Below are 18,382 nucleotides of genomic sequence, written 5' to 3' on the forward strand. Positions count from 1 at the left end.
ATACACTACAGTCAAAAAGAAGCATTTTACAAGGGGTCAATTTCACAAAATAGGTCTGGTAATATATTTTTATAAATGTTTTCCTAGGCACAGATGGATAAAGACTGTATTAGACCTCTTCTGAAAGCCATTAATAATATCCCTTACCTTCTTCATTTAGAAATACAGCAGGAGTTCCATACATTTCTTTTGAATCAATAAAATAGAGTACACCACACAGATCCTTTTCACAGTGATGGAGCAGATATAGCCAGATTGAAACGGTGAACCTGTATGAGCAAAAACAAACAAAAAATCCACTTCTGATGAGAAAGCTCCCCATGTTTGAAAAACACACATTTCATTTTAATTTAGCAAACCTGTGTCACACATGTAATCTTCAGAATAGAACACATTCTCTGCAGTAAAAATCTTCAGAAAAACCACACTTAAGACTCTTGGATCTTTGATCTCTAATCACAGACTTTTGTGGTAGCAACAGGAGAAGAGAAAAAGGAAGCATTATCTGAATGAATTCCAGAATGCCAGGTCAGAGTTACTTCCAGATCCTACATCACCAAGGAACTGAAAACACAACTGAGACAAATTGGAGCCAACCTCCCACACACAGACTACAGTACCAAATCCCCAGATGCATGGTCTTGCCATCTTGATTGTCAAAGCTAGTTAAAACTATGAGCTCTGTCTTCTATACTAAAAGTGAACTGTGAAAACATGCTTGGGAGAAGCAGTTAAAAATGAGTCCATCATCTGGACAGTACAGATAGGTATGAATAGCTGTCACAGAAGTATCATAGGATAAATAAAGGAGGAGACTCTGCAAACTATGGAACAGTGCAAAATAAAAAACCAAACACCAATAGCAAAAATTTCTGTTCAAACATGGCTGAGGCACTAAAAGCAGTATTTATACCACAATATCTAATTTTAAGGAGTTCCTCTGTGCCAGACTTAATCTGCTTCCATGCTCTTAACAGAAATTTGATCATTTATTTCTGTACCATTGCCACAGCAGTTAGGTCAGTGCTGAATGACTTTGAAAATCGTACCTCCGATGCACAATTCAGCAAAGCATTATAATTATTATAATATCTGGTGAAATAGTTCACTTTTCTTAGTGACTTTTAGAAAGATAGTCAATTTTTGCATTTCTATACTTAATAAAAATAGTCAATATTTGCTTATAATACTTTAGGATTGGGTCAGCTTGCCTTGCTTCTCTCTCAAAAAATTGCTTAACATGAGTACCTTGTATCTTTTCCTAAACTCAAACCACTTAGGTCTGAAAGCCTAACACCTACTCTCCTGCTTTAAAAAAAATGCAATGGTGGTTAAGTTTTCCCTAATGGAAACTATGCCTTAAACAGCTAGTAACACCATTTTCTCCAGAGATGGTACATGGGTGAGGTAGAAAGATTTGTAAATGACAATCACTTGCATATTGATTGTTAGGACCTACAGGCAAACGCTGTGCTTCTAGAAATACTGCTCGTGTGTTCATGTACTGCTCTTTTCAACTTTCATCTCTGCCAATACAGCAATCTCAAATGCCTCAGTCTCCACTTAATCCTTGATTACCAGTCTGAGACCATGTTTGTTCTGGACACATTCCTTGGGACAGAGTTTGGGACAATGCTGACTCATTTCATAACCCCATTGCTGCAGAATGCCAAACAGTGTGAGCAGTCCCTTACACTCCCAGCCAGTCCTTGCTGCAGGCTCTCCAGAATTACAGTTATGTATCTTGGGCTCTCTTTCTTTACAAATCCCTGACTGTAGCCAGGCAAGTAATTTCAGTTAGATGTATCTACTTCTGTTGACCTTTCATACAGTGGGGAACCACTGTTACACACACAGAACTGAATAAGAACTGAAGAGAAGAGCTCCCTTCCTCTTCCCAACAGAACTACCCCAGGCTGTCACACAACCACAACACACACTGAAGACATCACCTGAAGGCAAGAACTATGTGGAGCAGATAAAAAGATGCATAAAGTCATGCCATAAACTCTAAAAGAGAGCTTGAGTGCCGCAGTGCCAGAAGCAGAGTGCAACTGTGTTGGTGAACAAAGAGAAGCAGGCTATCATCCACCCAGAAGAGGCCAGGAGCTAAAAATTGCTCTGTATTTATGGCTTCAGTTGTGGTTTGAGAGCTACTAATTTGCATGCAACTTGTGCTCTCTGGCAAGTCTTCTTGGGACTCTTCTTGGGGCCACAGGCCAAATGCAAACCTGCAGGCAAATTCCAGTTTCTGCAATCATTTCCTACTTTTGTAATAATGTTGCCAAGGTGACAGCATCTGGTGGAAGGGAAGTATATCTCTTTTCCCCTGAAGTTGCAAAATATGACTGAGGAGTTGTGACAGTTTTGGGAAGGGGGACCAAAGCAGAGCAAGATGACCTTACAAGAGCTATTCCTCTGTAACTGAATAGTGTGCAGGGGCTAAGGAGCTGTACTTCTGTCTAAATAGAAGAGTTTACACAGAAATGGTAGAAGGAAATGGAGTGAGCTTGAGCTGGAAGACTTATCTAGGCAGGGGACTCTATCAATAAGGGCTTGTCAGGTGCAAAATAAACTAGAGTGCAAAATTATAGGGATAAAGCTGCTTCATCCTGCTTGCTGTTGCAAGAGATCCTACTCTGTTCTTGGTCTGCAAACGTTAAAAATGCAGATCTGCTTGTAATGCAGAAAAACCCAGGCTAGTTAGTCATGAGACAGCAGTCTTATCACGACAGCAGATAACGTTAACTCACCCTCCTAACTGTACCTAACCCTTTCAGCTACACCTTCTACTGGCATCTCTTACACAGCACTGCACTAACACACCCTTTAAGTATATTCCTGAGGTTCAGCTTAACCTTGTCCAAAACTGGAATCAGAAGGAACTGCTAATTATGCTCCTTTTGCATCTTTTCCCAAATTAGTAGACAGTGTTCCTTTAATTTGTGATATAGCCCAAGAGTTTAAGTACATTCTATAGCCTTCAAAAACCAAATATAGCCCCGTTCAGTTACTTGCCTATACTTACATGGGATAATCAATCTGATGTTGTCTGACTGTCTCAAGTTCTCTGTTTTCAAACTGTTCAAATTTCTTCACAATTCCTGTTTTTTCCCCACTGGAAGCATATATAAAGTCGAGAACCTGGACACCATCTGCAAAATACAACCTTTCTTAATCTGACAGACAGAAAGCATAGAAACTAATTAATTAGATCACATTCCTACAGTCAAACATTCAAACCACACAACAGATCAAAAGTTAACACAAACTCTCAATAAGTCCTTATACACAAGTTCCAAATAACCCACAAAAAGTGAAATTGTTTCCAGATGGAATTAGAAGCAGGGAAAGAACAGACTTATTTAAATCTAAGATACTTTAAGAACCAGTTAGCAAACAAGAAGTCTTAATTTATGTTATTCACTTGAATCTCATCCTAGCTTTGGTTTTGCTTAAATGACATTTCTCTGCCTCACTGGGACTTGCTTGCCATTTGCACCTCTCTATATTATACCTATGCATAGATACCAATTCTGGTCTTAACTGATATGGATAATCCTGGAATAAAACTGATAAAGCTGCCCCTCCTAAGAAGCAGAAGAAAAATCTTCAAGGCTATGATATACCATCAGCTTGCCTAGAGAAAACCAAAAACCAAACAAAAAACACACTAAGCAAACAACGAAATAAACCAAACCCTGAGCAGTTTGTTACAATATTATTTTAAGAAACACAATTTGAATATTATTTCCTCCGACTGTCTATTAAACTGATTTAATCTGTAATAGAAATAGATAATACAGCCAGTAAGATGTTCCATAGTGTTGCCAGATACTACATGTTGTCTCCAACAAGTATTTTAGAAACCCTATAAAGGGAGTAAGATGTTCCCTCTTCTTCTTCAGAGCATTTGCATGCCAATGTAGTGAAAATAAATGACACATATACCATAATGGGATCTTCTCAGAGGGAACCATTTAGAAACAAATGTTCTTTTTCCATCTAGGGTTCTGCTTTGAGAATGCATTGAGAACAAAAGAATTGCCAGCAAGCATAAAGCTAGAGATAGGCAGGTAGGAAAAAAAGAATTTTTTTTTTTTTCAAAAAATCTAGGAAGCAAAGTTGTTTCAGTAATCTCTACAGTTGGCAAGACATGGCTTTTTACTTAAAACTACTACTTTTTTTCCTAAAATGCTTGTTTATAATGGCTCTAGGGGGGAAAAAAGGAGGTGCTGTAAAGTTTAGCTCACTACAAAGACTTGAAAATATGTTTCAGAGTGTGAGGCCATCATCTTAAGCAGAAAGAGAATACTCTGTGAGAGAATTATGCGTGCATGAACTGCAGAACTGATTCTGAAATAATGCAGTAAGGGACTGAACAACTCTCTCTGAAGATAAAGGAATGATGTCCACTGGCTTTGGTGAGTTTTGACTAAAATTGTTTGAATACGCTTAAAAAGTAAGGGGCCAGGCTGCTACATCCTCCAGGCTGGCTGTAATGAAACAATCTGAAGAGCAGGATGGCTTCAGTAACTTGCAACTCTAACCTCACAGTTATGGAGATTACATGTTCAAATGCTTCCCAAATAAACTACTGTATGTGACATTTACTGTTTACTACCACTAAGCACTTTTTAACAGCTTACCAGAGATGTTATTTGCTTTCTTGGGGAAAAAAATGGCATTGCACCTACCACTTTCATGAGGGCACTGAGGTATTCTATTGGCCTGGAGCATCCACAAATAGTCAGCACCCCACTGAAGACAAACTTTGTGGTCCTTATATGGCCGTTCAAAAGGTGGAACTGCTTCTAAAATTGTGTAATTCTTGGCAACTGCAGCCTGGTAGTCTTCATTCTGCTCATCACCATCGTTGCTAGCCGTTTTGTGACTAATCCATGCATACAGTATCACACTGTGCACTATTATTGAGTTTCTGAGGATATAATCATCTCTGTAAACCATGATGCTTGGAAATTTCAAGTGTACTCGTCGAGTTCTGCTAACATAAAGGTTCTTTTCATCCTTCCATCTCCTTCTATACACTGGTACACCAGTTCTGAACTCAGAGGAAGCTACTGCTTCCAAACTGACAATACATGGCTTAGAACATAAATACTGAACCAAAACCTCAGAATTGTTAAGAACTTTCTTTTCTAAAATGTTTAAATAGATAAAGTCTACAGAATCCATATTCTTCTGAAACTGTGGAATAACTGCCGTTGTCTGTAATGTCTCCTTTTCAAAGGACAGCACAAAGTTCTGGAAGAAAACCCAAAACACAAACACGTTAATCAGAGAATCTAAGTCTATGTGATTGCTCATATACTCATGGTAATAACAGAACACTGCACCAGCACATTTATATACCATACTTTAACTTCAAAATATGAGGTTTCTTTTACCCAGCAAGCAGACATGGATTACTGGAGAGTCACCATCAGGATTTTAATGGTAACAACTTCCCTACATCAAGTTCTCAGAGTTACACATGCTTCTACAAACAAACTGTATTTACAGGGTGTATCCTCCAGCCCTTATGCAATCCAGTCTAAGATAGCTACTTACACGTCACACTATTTAAACACGCTCCTAAGGATCAGGCCTAAGGAGGGTACATGAAAATGTACTGGCATATATTTGTTGTGTATCACTGTTTGCTAGGATTGCCACAGCCTTATATTTCTGCATCTTCTTTAAAAGCTGGCTAATTTTGTTACCTGATATGCAGGTCCCTGAAGGACAAAATAACAAAGGTTTCCTGAGGATGAATTAATATTTGTGAAGTTTCATTTTTGACATGTTGCTATCCTGAAGATGGACTTGAAAATCTGAGCAGCAAGACCAGCAGGCTGAATTTGCTCAGCTTTTGCTCTCCACAGCTATGTACATGATATATAGTTTGAGAGTGAGTGCCTGGACACACAACAGGATTATCCTCTATGCTGAAGTTCTTGTCTCTAAGGCTTCAAACAGCTTCTTTTCTTTCTGCCCTGCAATCAGCATCCAGCTTGATGCACTGCCAAGGATACTGGGGATTACTCAGCTCTGAGGGCAAGCCACCAGCACAGAAGTTCCACTCGGTCCCCTGGTCTGTCTAAAATATTCAGAATTGTCACTTAGGATTACCAGGGAAGATGGTCATTAAGATTGCTCAAAATGAGATCTGTTGATCTGTCTTGGGTAACTTTTAACTTTGCTAAGATTAAACAAATTAAAATAAATTTTATCTTGGATACCTATCTTGGATTGATGACTTTTTCACTGTGTCTTTTAAAATATTTAAAAGGTTTGGCCTAGGCATTAGTACATTTCTAATCATAGAAATTATGTGCTGTGCACCTGGAGGACTAGACCTTGCCTGCAATCCAATATGGGGATCAGTATAAGTCCCTAATGATAAACTATTTTGCTTTTTATTTTTTAAGAATGTGTTGACATTCTTTGAGGACTACACTGAAAAAAACATCAAGTAAGACCTGTGGAGGGGTAAATATTAGGAAAAGTCAGAACTAAGTCCTATAGTACTTTCTTGTTCCTACATATGAGGATTTTTGGATTTTTTGATCATCTGTGTGACCAAATGCTATTTTTCCCCCAGTTCCCTGCCTCCTAAGAGGTGCAAAAGAGCTCAAGGGTTGTTAGTGGAACACAACTATGCATAGAGCTGCTGTTCACTTCAAGACCTTGACTTTATAAAGGCAGACACTGGAAGACATAACTGAATGAGGGAACTTTTGGATGAAAAAGATATCATTGCAAACAGATGGGTAACTCTAGATCACTAGATTTATTTAGTGTTCCTAAGGAACTTGTCACTTAAACCACTTTCCATAACTGCCACCAGATGCTCTTTATCTTCTTGTATCCAACAAGAGACACTTCAAGCAAGATGTGCAGCGATGCTGAACACTGATAAACACATGTAAGCACCAAGATATACAACTTGAAAAAATAAAATGCTAAAAAAGCCATAAAACACTATGCAACTCAGTATTTTGGCTTTCTACTATAGGCAGTCTCAGAGTGACAGCATTCCTCTCTGCCTTATTTCCCACTCTATAAAAAGTGTATTGGTTTGAGCATGGTGCTAATAATGCCAAGGTTGTGGGTTTGATCCCTTTGTGGGCTGTTCACTTAAAAGAGCTGGACTCAGCAATCCTCTTGGGTCCCTTCCAACCCAGAATATTCTGTGATTTTGTGATATTGTTAAATTTGCAAACAGTAGGGGCTAAATAAAGAATAGCAATAGGAGATGGTGGCCATTGAAACACACGGTATGGTGTCTACCATATGCTGGAATAACACACATACACAAATACTGAGATAAAAGTTGATGAGATAGCCTTGATTTTAACACTACTTTGAGTACCTTTCAGAGTCTGACTTGACAAGCTTCTTATACATTTCCAACACAATTCTTCTTTGGTTTAAATACTTCCAAAAACATTAAAAGCCCATAGCAGTAGCAACAAATTAACCTAAACCTCTTGTACTTGATGGTTAGAATTCATATTTCTTGATCTTGTAATAAAGAGTACTTGTAAGTAGCTTAATCTTTGTGATATGGGGGCTGTGTCATGAGGAAGATGGTAATATAGTATGAACACAGTGCTATGTGGTTTTCACAAGATGCAAAAGTCTACCAGGTAGACACTGCAAAGCATAGGGGTAGTAATGTGTGCTTACCACACACATGCACTTACTGTCAAAACACACAGCCAGCACTCAATTTTCTCAGTGGTTATCCAATACAGAGAGATAGGACTCTCTGTAGAGACTCCAGTAAAGACAACTTGGTCTGACACAGCTCATTAATAAAGATGCAGCAGTGTATGAATATGTTAACCTGATTTCCAGTGAATGGCAGAAATTTTGTGGTGGGGATCCCAACGAAGTGAGCTCTGAAACCCAAAGCCAGTTCTTTGTAGAACAATTTCCATGATGTCCCTAGAGTACTTAAGCACAATGCAATGCAATTGCAGATGCCTAAGTTTAGCTTCAGCTCTGCTGAGCTAGTGCCTTTCCCGTAGGGACTGATCTGCTAAATGGCTCCCCATTTTACTTTGTATTCTTTGGTTCCTGGGTATTACTTGAGGCCTCTGCTGCCAAAACACATGAAGTGCATTTGAGTCTGCCGTTACATCCCACCTAACAAATCCTTCTGGAGGTTCATCCAGTAGACATGGTGGAGCAAAGAACCCTGACCAGCCCCACAGTGATGGAGGCCTGGCAGAGACTGCCCACCATAAACTTCCAGACCACAGCTGAGTCCCTGTTACTACTTGGTTGCCACTACATAATGCATAGAAGAGTGTATCATCTAAATGTTCCTACTTGGTGAGGAAGCATCTGCCCTTCCTGTAATATCAGATAAGACAGATTTAAATGTGCATCACCTCTGACATAGAACAAGGATGAAAAGATTACACATTGAGTGTGATTATAAGACTTAAATATAAAAGTTTCCCAGCACACTAAAGAGGCCAGGTACTGATTCAAAACATTATCATGAACTAGGCAAAGTTCAACAAGATAGACATAAAGGCTTTGTTGTGTGGGCCAACTTAGCCATTAAAGCTGTACATATTTTTGGTTGTTGTTTTTATTTATTTTTCCTTAAATCCTGCTGAATTTGAATGAATTAGCCCAAGTCATCCCATCAGATCTTGGGATAAAAATCAATGTGGGAGGCAAACACTGCAACCATTAGGAAACTGAACATTCAGTAGTGTAATAACACAGAAATGATTAAGCAAGTATTCTTTCATTCACTGGAGATCTCAACAGGACCCTCCACGAGTTCAGCCCTGCAGAAATTCCACACAGCCCTGTGAAAGCTGCACCCGTTTGCACAAAACCTGAAGATAATTGCAGCCCTTCACCTGCAAACGCTCAACACGTCATGCTACATTTTAAGATGTGTGAAAAGAAGACACGACAAAAAGCGGAGTTGATCTGCTGCTCTCCATCAGCACCAACATAGTACAGGCACACACAGACTTTGATAAGAGCGTATGCTCAGCAGCAAAAAAGACAAAAAAAGGAGTTTAGTAAATGGCCCTAAACCACGGCTGTTTCCATAAGCCAGTGCAATACTATGCTCAGTCGTACATCTGTAAGTAGATGTCAAAGGCCTCCCCGTTCTTTGCACTCTAGAAGTTTATCGATAGTCACTCGGAGGTGACGACTCGGCGTCCCCCAGCTCAGTAAGACAGCATGACCCTGGGGGCTGGGAGGGGGCACGGAGCCAGGCCGGACAGCCGGGGGCTGGCTCCCAGAGGCGGCCCCGGCCCCGAGCCCCGGCCCCAGACTCCGGCTCGCCCTGCGGGTACGACCCGCGGCCCCGCACGGGCCGGCCCCTGCCGCGGTGTCCGGGCTGGGTCGGGACGCGAGGGCAGGTGCGGGGCCGGCGGCACTCACCGTGAGGAGGACGAAGAGCAGCGGAGGGGAGCGGCGGGGCTGGGCCGGGGGCCGCATGCTGCTGCTGGTGGTGCTGCGGCGGTGCCCAGCGCGGCAGGGACTGCGCGGCCGGCCCGGCGACAAGGATGCGGCAGATCCGGCTTCCTGGAGGAGGGGCCGCCGCCCGGGCAGGGTAGGGCCGGGCAGGGCAGGGCCCCGCTCCGCCGCCGCAGGTGCGGAGGGGCTGGGTCAGAAGACGCCGAGCCCCGGCCGTGCTGCGCAGCTCCTTGGGGGCTCCTACAGCTCTGTACAGCGGCGTCCCGGGAGCGGCGCTCCCGGCAGGGAATCCCGCGCAGGGCCGCGCCCGCCCGCTCCCTTGGCGGCGGAGCGGCAGCCCCCGCTCTCCCACCTCGGCGCTGTGCTACCGGCGCAGCCCCGGGCAGGGACAGCTCCCGCTCTCGGGCGAAGCGCTTTAGGGCGGGGCGGCGGGACTGGGGCGCATCATCTCGGGCTGCCCGGGCCGGGCTGGCAGCGCGGCCGCCCCGGCCCCGTGCCCGCACTGCGCCCCGCCGGCCGCGCGGGGGCGCCCTCCCGGCGGGCCGGGCGGTGGCCGCGCCGCTCCCCCGTGTCCCGGAAGGCCCCGCGCAGGTCGGGACCGGGACCGGGACCGGGACCATGGCCGGGCTGTCCCGCACACTCGCCATCTTCGGCGCCTTCGTGGCCGTGGTGGGAGCCGCCTTTTACCCCATTTATTTCCGGCCGCTGCTGCTACCCGAGGAGTACAGTGAGTTCCTGAGCGGGGGGAGCTGTCTGGGCCCGGCCGTGGCGCGGTCTGTGCCCGGGCTTGGGGGAATGCTGGGGCTGCTGCTCGGCGAGTGGCTCCCGAGGGGCTTTCTGCTCGTCTAGGAGATACCTGAAAACGGAAATAATACAGCTCGCCGTACTCTTATTTCAAGTTATTGGCCAGCACGTGGTTAAGAACACTCTTCAGCTGCTCCTTAGAAGATTGAGATGCAGTTGAAGAAATTGAGATCAGAGAGATGGAGCACCTCTCCTGTGCAGAAAGGCTGAGAGAGTTGGGGTTCTTCACCCTGGAGTAGAGAAGGCTTCGGGAAAACCTTGTAGAACACTTGAAGAGAGCATGTAAGAAAGCTGAGGCAGACTTTTTAGTAGGGCCTGTTGGAATAGGACTAGAGGTAATGGTTTTAAAATAAACAGAGTAAATTCAGAGTAGATGGAAGGAATGCATTATTTATAATGCTGGTGAACCACTAGAACAGATTATCCCCAGAGGAGTAGTGGGTGTCCTATCCCTGGAAAAATTCAAGATCAGGTTGGACTGGTCTCTGAGTATCTAGCTGAAGATGTCCCTGCTCAGTGCAGGAGAGGTGGACTTGATGATCTGCAAAGGTCCCTTCCAATCCAGACTATCCAATGAACTGTTCGAGTTCTGTTTCCAGCTGCAGTTGAAAATCTAACTTAAAACTTGGCAAAGTTGTGATGATTTTCTAGAGCTGCTTTTAGTCTGCAGAGTCTCTGAAACTGACTCCTGAGGAAAACTCCACTTTCCTGCCAGAAACACCTGCCAAGAAAACCTGCAAAAGTCCACAACTGACTCTATCCAGGAAGCCCTCAGAGGCACCTGCTGCTGCAGTGTGAAGCCTCAGTGGCTCCAGGCGGGTGCTCTGCAGGGGAAGCACCCATTATTCCTGAACTTCTGTGAAATACTGCCAGAGGAAATGGGGGGGAAGTTCTGGTGCAACCAGCCTTGCCCCCTCGCTTTAATTTTTATGAAACTAAGCAAGCTAATGACATGAAGATATATGTGGTTAATCCGCCAAGACAACTGAAGAGTTCTAGAAAGGAAAAAGAAAAAAGGATAACAAACTTAGTGATCTTATTGGAGGGACTTTGGCCTTATATCAAAGCTCAAGTAAAATTTAACATAAAGCAAGTTTTTATTCAAGTATGCTATGTTTGTGAAACTTCCTGCAATTATGTTTCCTACTCTGTGTTCCCTTTGAAACCTTTTTTAGTAGATCTTTTTTGCTTATGCTATACTTCCCAAAAATACTGTATTAGTAATGTGGCTTGGCAGTAAGGAAAGGACAGAACTAGTGGAGCATGTGTCCTCCTTTGTTCTTGTGAATTATGTGAGTAGATGTTTCCTGTCAGTTGGGGATTTTTAATCTCTGCTTGGGACATAGATGATTGATGCAGTTATCAAGTGCACAAACTTGTGATTTGATACCTGATTCTGAATTTACTTGTTGCTGCTGAATCCTCATCTGATATCACCTTTATTCATTTCCAGTGAGTTTTTTTTGATGCTCATCTCTGCAGTATGAGAGGCATAAGCATTTGTTATCATAATACTTGAGGCAAGACTGTGGACTTTCACAGTTGTGGTGTTTGAACCAAAGTATTTAACCTTTGGGCTACAAGGGATTTTCTGAGCACAGTCTAGTAAGCTGTATGACAACTTGGGCAGAAGCTCCCACCCTCTACTGGCTTGAGCTGTGGGTGAATACCCAGTATTTCTGTGTTTAGGGATGCTATGTCCCAAAAGGTGGGCATTTTGGTTAGCATCACATAATAATCATGTGAAAGGCAAGAATGAGTTTTCATTACCTGGAGTGACATGTAAACATGAAATGCTGTTTCTTCTTTCTTTGTCCTTGTTCTTCTTGTGTATCTCCTGAATTTTACACAAGTACATTAACTTTCAGGAAGAAGACTTTACTGCATGATTCTCAAACATCTTCAGAGAAGTTTCTAGCAATTAAATAATAAGATGAAAGCTACTTGGAAAAGCTGTATCTAATCACTTTGTTGATATGAACCATAAATTGTGGACAAAGGAGTTTGACTTAATTTCATACAGAAATGTTATAATTTTGTAGGTTTTTAGTACCTCAGTCAGTGGCTTTGCTGTATCCAATATTTCCTTGTATCTAGCTTTAAAAAATATTTGTTTTCTCATATGAAACACACAGTTTAGTGGCAATGATGAAACACTGAGGCCTTCAGCACAGACCTTTCCCACGTGGATAAACTGAAACAGTGGCTTGACAGCTGCTCTTTGTCACATTTTCAGAGATTCCTGAATTGTGAGACTCTGTTCCTTCCCCATCCTGTGAGGTGGCTCGTCCTGTCATCAAGACCGAATCTTCCTTGTTCTTTTCTTGGCTTGCCTGTCTTCCAAGTTGTTTGAGGGCCCCACAGCAGTCTCCCTGTTGACTGTTCCGTGTCTTCTCTGTGTGTTTATTGTCTCTTATATTTTTGCACTGGTTTCTTTGCCTGACCAGTTAACACCTCCTGCTACTCAACCCAAGTGTGTCCCTAGAACTCTCAGATTGGTTCCTGGTTTTGCCCCTGCCTTTCTTCTACTCTCAAGTTTCCACTCAAGACTGAATACCCTTCTCCTTCATGTTCTCCACGAGGTCTCATTCCTTGCCCTAATCTATTCTTTTCTCTCGTTCTGGGTTTTGTGCCTTTTCCTTTGAGATTTTGTCTGCTAAAGAGGATAAAATGGAGTTACCATGCTCAGTGAACAGAACTGGAGAACCTGGATGTGCCTCTAGTGCCTGTCCCCTTGCAAGGAGAATCAATTACTGTGATATTCCGGCTAGTCTCTAGTAGCATTAGGCTTATGCCTAGATAGCCTGATAAGGTGTAGTGCCAGTGCAGTCCCAGTGGGATATGATAATGAAAAATATCAGTTTTAAGATGATCTTAGTTCTGAGCTTCCTTTGCGAATGCACACCCTGCAGGTTTTTAAAGGCCTCAGAAGTTGAATGGTGTGGACAAAAGGTTAATCCACCTGAGCTTTGAGTTCCAGCTTCAGAGTACTGCTGTGGTGGTGAAGTGTGTAACTGGAAGTGAAAGAAAAGGAGAGGCATTTAGTAAGGGAAAATAGCATCATTTTCTCCATTACTCTGTGGAAGTGGTTGAATCTTCCAAAGAAAAAAAAGAAAAGCCTGAGACAGGCCCAATGTATGGGAAAATATCCCTCAGATGCTTAATTTCTCAAAGTTTACAAGCAGTAACTTTGTAGGTGCTGTCATGAAATCTATTTGCAAGATCTTTCAGGACCTGAAAATGGGAATCACCCAAAAGAAAAAAGTCTTTTGACTGGTTTTATGTTGAGCATATATATGGATGACAGCTTCTAAAAGTACTAGTCATTCCTTAAGTGTTGGGACCATGGCAGGTGTTTTGACATCGTTACTAAAAACAGTAGGCATGGTTTTAAGATGATTATCTTATTGTTTGTAGTCTCTCAAAACAGACTAGCTATTAGTTTCTCAGTGAAGTAGAAATACTGCATTTGCATTCTGTAGGTAGATACTCAACAGAATTTTACTGCATAGCATCTAGAATTAATAAAATTTTCAAGAATATTTTAGTAGGTGCAATCAAGATATCTCTGATATTCTCTTTTTTTCAGCAGTGTCCTTTCTGTTCTGTTTTCCAGAGAAGGAACAGTCAATGAATCGAGCTGGTATTGTTCAAGAGGATATTCAGCCTGCAGGTACGCTTGATTTATGTGTTTGTATCGATTGTTTAAAGACCTTGAAATAAGGCCTGGATATTTATATGGATTTTAATAATACAGTGACGAATACATTCAGTGAAAACATATTTAATAAACTTGATGTTACATTATTTTTTCAGGCTAATTCCTCACTGAAAAATTATGGTTTTAATGAAACTCATCTTAAAATGACTTAACTAGCCAAGTAAGTTGCAGAGTTTCTGTTGCCTTCACATTTCCTTAAATTGAGGCCACTTGCCACTTCTGAACCAGCTCAGAGCAAACAAGAACCATGGATAGGCTGAGCTGTAGCTATAGAGAGCAATGTTGCACCCTAGTTTTGTGGAATACTGAACTCTGCTGAAACACAGTTCATCAGTGCTTTGGCAGTGCCTTCTAGCCTCATGGATGGATGGGCCATGCGGAAATCCACTACACGTGGAGGAAAATTTGAAATGCAGTGCTAATAGCTTTTGGATCCTTGCTGTTGACAGTGGAGGGCTTAGAAAAGCATATGAGGGAAGTAAAATTCAAGGATAGCAGACTATTCTTGATAGTTGATTTTTTCATAATGGTAAATGGAGTGGCTGTTCATTATGTGAGGCTGGCATTTCTTGATTAAAGATGTGAGCGTGCCTGCCTTGATGAAACATGTAATATCTGAATATATTAAAGGATAATGTATTTTTGTTTTTGAAAAAGCCTAACATCAGCAGCAGGTGAAAATCAAATGGGATTAAAAACATGATGTTATTACGCACATTGGTTAGATCATTAGTGCAGGACTTGCTTTCCAGGGAAGTGGGTGAGATACTGAAGAGAAGTAGGAAGGGTATTGTGGACTGCAGGTCTCATAAACCTGCTTTTTTAACTAAACATTCAAGAGGACTGGACTGGCTTATTTATCCAAGATGCAGGTACTTAACAACTAGTTATTCTTAGTGTAAGTTCTCATTTTCATCTGAATTTAGCTGCTGATCAGTTACACGATCCATTAGCTGAAAAGGAAACCTGGACAAATTTAAGTGTGAGATGCAATTCTAAATGATTGATCCAGCAATATTAGAGCACCTTACCTATGAATGTGATAAATTTTTCCATTATCTGAAGTTTAAGATCAAGATGAGGTTGTCTTTCTGTATATTTTTGTAAGTTTAAGCAGAGTTGCAAATTCAGTGCAGAAATTGTTGGCTTCTTTCGTTGCTTAGTACACCAAGCTGGACTAGCAGACCTGTTATGTTTTTTTTCTCCAACAGTCTAAATTATCAACTGCTGGTATTCTGATATTTGATTTGTAGGGTTAAAAGTGTGGTCGGATCCATTTGGAAGAAAGTAATTGGTGGCTGGGTGTATTGCAAAACTGAAGATGGATGTCTTCAACTGCTTCTTCTTTCACTGAAGTGTGTCTTTGGGTGTCACTGGAGAAGAATTCTGAATATGCTGTGTGGGCACATGAGGAGCAACAAAGACTACTGGTTGGAATCCCAAGAAATAAAAACATGCTAGTTTTGAGAGAGAATGCTGGTGCATAGCACACAGACTGTTAGAAAGCTGAATGATTGAGTATAGAGGTGAAATATTTATTTCCTTGAGAAAAGGAAAAGGGATTTTCTTCAAATGTGTAGACACAGAGTAAATTATGGATAGAATAAATCATGCAGACTACTGCAATTTCCTCTCTAGTTTGAAAGTTACAACATGGTGAGTGTAAATTTGTTCATTAAAATTTTTAAACTACTGTGTACGCTGTTTCATTGTTTTGCAAGTGTGTGTGGAAGGTACCTTGGCCACCTGCCAGATGTCCCTGGCCATTCTTACTCCTGCTCCTCCACCGAACAAGGGGAGTAAATAAAATGACAGAGCTCTTGGGTCTGGATAAACACAAGATTTCTTACTAGTTACTTTTGCAGGCAAAACAGATTCAACTTGGAGAAAATTAATGTAGTTAGGTAAGTAGAATTATGGCACGCAACATTTTGAAGATCATTGCAGGATCCTGTACTTCTTGAAAAATGCATGTGCAGAGTGTTATTCCTAACATTAGCAGATATTCGTCGTCTTTTTGGACAACACAAACTTTTATTGGGACAACAGATTAAGGACTCCATGTTTACAGTGTTATTTTCCAAACTGCCATTCTGCTACTTGCTGTTCTATTTCTGACCTTTGTCATTACTCTCCCACTCAGACACACTTCTGCTGCTCAGTTAGTTTTTATTTAGTCTTCTATTATCACTCTAAGCACTTCAGTATTTTCTGTTTGCTCACTGGGAAAATGTGTCTGTGTTTGATTCCTTTGAGTTCTCAGGTCATTTTGCATGATGGTTGGAGCCAGGGTAAGTATACTCATTCAGTGTAGGGATCATAGACTGGTTTGGGTTGGAAGGCACCTTAAAGTTCCTCAGATTCCAGCCCTGCTAACATGAGTTGGGACACCTTCCACTAGACCAGGCTGCTCAGGGCCCCATCCAGCTTGGCTTAGAACACTTCCAGGCATCCACAGTTTCTCAGAGCTACCTGTTCCAGTGCCTCATCACCCTCACAGCGAGGAGCTTCTTCCTCATATCTCATCTAAACCCACCCTCTTTCAGTCTGAAGTTTCACTACACAGAACAGAGCAACATTGTCACACAGGTAATTCAGTGTTTGATGCCAACAAGAAGAATAGAGCTGAAAAAGAGGTTTTTATCCTTTAAACCTTTTTTCAGTTCAGAAATGAGAGAGCCTTGGGTTTTTTTTTTTGTTTTCTTAAACAAAATTCATGCATCAGACCATTTCAGCAAAGTTTTTTCATCTAAAATACCTTCTCAGTGAAAAAAAAAAACATTGCTGAAATGCAGATACTCCATCTATAACTGACAAGGTGCAAACCAAATATTTTTCAGTGAATGTGGGAATTTTTCCATTATGCAGCTTCTGTCACTTGGTAACATATATGCTTAAAAATCATGTATCATGGTAGTGTTGAACCATCAGTATAAATGATGTGACAGAGAATGTGAAATTACTTCGTTTGGGGTTAAGAGATAAAACAATTTCTGCTACTTGTTTACTTTGTGAAGTTGAGCAATTTGCTGAGTCTGGATCTTGCCTAGAAAAATATTAGATGGCTTCTGAACAGTAGCTGCTGGTGGCAGATGCCAAACCTTTTGCCTTCATATTACTTAAATGTTGCAAAACATTTGAGTACCTGAACTCAGTTATTTAGTATTTATAGAACTATACATGTCTGTTGGTCATGATCTTGAATTCCTTCTGGTGCAGAAAAGCTCAGTAAGTTTTGTAATTGCAAATTTATACAGAATTTACAGCAGTTGAGTACTACTGAAGTGAATCTAAATTCTAAAAACAGTGTACATTGGTATTAATGAGCATTGTTTCCCCCTCATGTTCCACCTAATAAAGTGGGCTCATGGACCATGGCTTTAAAGCATTAGGATAGTGAATGTCTTTTTTCAAATTTTGCTATTGTGTATGGATAAAACTGTAAAGTCAACAAGGTATGTACTGCAGTAATTATCCAGCATTTACACTGACATTTTCTGATTGCTCTGGCATGTGCCAGTTGCCTGGGGACTTACCCAATTCTCATGCATTGGGTTCCAGTCCTACAGCTGGCTTTGAGACAATGCTTTGTTCTGTTCATGGATGCTTGACATAAGCCTCTTCTTCCAGGTACCCATTGGCAGGTGAAGTTCAATGTCATGAACTGTGCTCTCCAGGACTCTTATCTTGCTCTGCAAGTAAAGAGTTTTTCACTGCTTTCGTAACCTCCAACTGCTACTTGGTGATGGGAGGGACTAGGCCCTGCATTCTGCGGAGAAACTAAATTTGCTGGTTTTGGTCAAGTTCGGATTGATAAAAGTGCCTTAGAATATTTTTAAAACTGTTACCACTATCCTGTTACATGAATGCATTTTGCTTATTTATTATAGCTGCATTGTGAACAGCAAATATACCTTCAGCCCTTGAAGGACTGAAGAAAAGTTTTTAACAGTGGTTTGACATCCCAACAGAAACTGGTCGTACCAGGTTTTGGCCTGTTGTATGCTGATGTTTTGAAATTATTGAAACTTGCCATAAAGAGGAAATCTATAGCATTTTGGTGTAAACACAACTTAGTTTTGAAGCACTGCAGATTGTTGATGATGCAATGAAATCCTCAAGTACAAACACTTTAGAAGAAGTAAATACGGCAAAAGATATGGGCAAATTGCCAGATTACACATGAGCAGGAAGGAACAATCTCAATAAATGAGTATAATATTCAGCAAAAAAAATCCCACAGGATTTTGAAAAAATCAAGTGGGATTTTTCTTGCTGAATATTGTAATTGTTTAACTGAGATTATTCCAAGTGATGAGAGGGGATTTTTTATCTGTGATACTCATAGCACATCAAATAGCCTCTACTTCTTGTGAATTTTATTCTATGTATGCC

At 41.4% G+C, this 18,382-nt stretch overlaps 2 protein-coding genes across 3 annotated transcripts in view; one reads left to right on the top strand and one right to left on the bottom strand.

Annotated features, from left to right (window-relative positions):
* The window catches only part of SEL1L3 (SEL1L family member 3), a 30,113-nt gene extending 25,130 nt beyond the window's left edge, over positions 1-4,983 (bottom strand). The window contains exons 1-3 of the mRNA XM_062493433.1: positions 4,698-4,983; positions 3,029-3,155; positions 148-269 (exon numbers count right to left, since the gene is read on the bottom strand). Coding sequence (XP_062349417.1) covers positions 148-269; positions 3,029-3,155; positions 4,698-4,968 — 520 coding nt within the window. The 5' untranslated portion in view covers positions 4,969-4,983. The remainder of the gene's footprint in view (positions 1-147; positions 270-3,028; positions 3,156-4,697) is intronic.
* Positions 4,984-10,067: 5,084 nt separating this feature from the next.
* Positions 10,068-15,684, top strand: SMIM20 (small integral membrane protein 20). 2 transcript variants are annotated; one of them, XM_062493434.1, is made up of 3 exons: positions 10,068-10,189; positions 13,883-13,939; positions 15,241-15,684. In XM_062493434.1, the coding sequence occupies exons 1-3, from the start codon at positions 10,081-10,083 to the stop codon at positions 15,276-15,278; spliced, it is 204 nt and encodes a 67-aa protein (XP_062349418.1). In that variant the 5' UTR covers positions 10,068-10,080; the 3' UTR covers positions 15,279-15,684. The 2 variants fall into 2 exon arrangements, with proteins under 2 accessions (XP_062349418.1, XP_062349419.1); XM_062493435.1 differs by lacking the exon at positions 13,883-13,939.
* The last annotated feature ends 2,698 nt before the right edge of the window (positions 15,685-18,382 follow it).

Source organism: Cinclus cinclus, chromosome 5 (assembly GCF_963662255.1).
Source record: "Cinclus cinclus chromosome 5, bCinCin1.1, whole genome shotgun sequence".
NCBI classification, from domain to species: Eukaryota; Metazoa; Chordata; class Aves; order Passeriformes; family Cinclidae; genus Cinclus; species Cinclus cinclus.

Coding starts and splice junctions, on each gene's coding strand:
- SMIM20 (XM_062493434.1), top strand. CDS start 10,081: ATGGCCGGGCTGTCCCGCACACTCGCCATCTTCGGCGCCTTCGTGGCC. Junction 10,190..13,882: donor GCTGCTACCCGAGGAGTACA/GTGAGTTCCTGA, acceptor TCTGTTTTCCAG/AGAAGGAACAGTCAATGAAT. Junction 13,940..15,240: donor AGAGGATATTCAGCCTGCAG/GTACGCTTGATT, acceptor TTTGATTTGTAG/GGTTAAAAGTGTGGTCGGAT.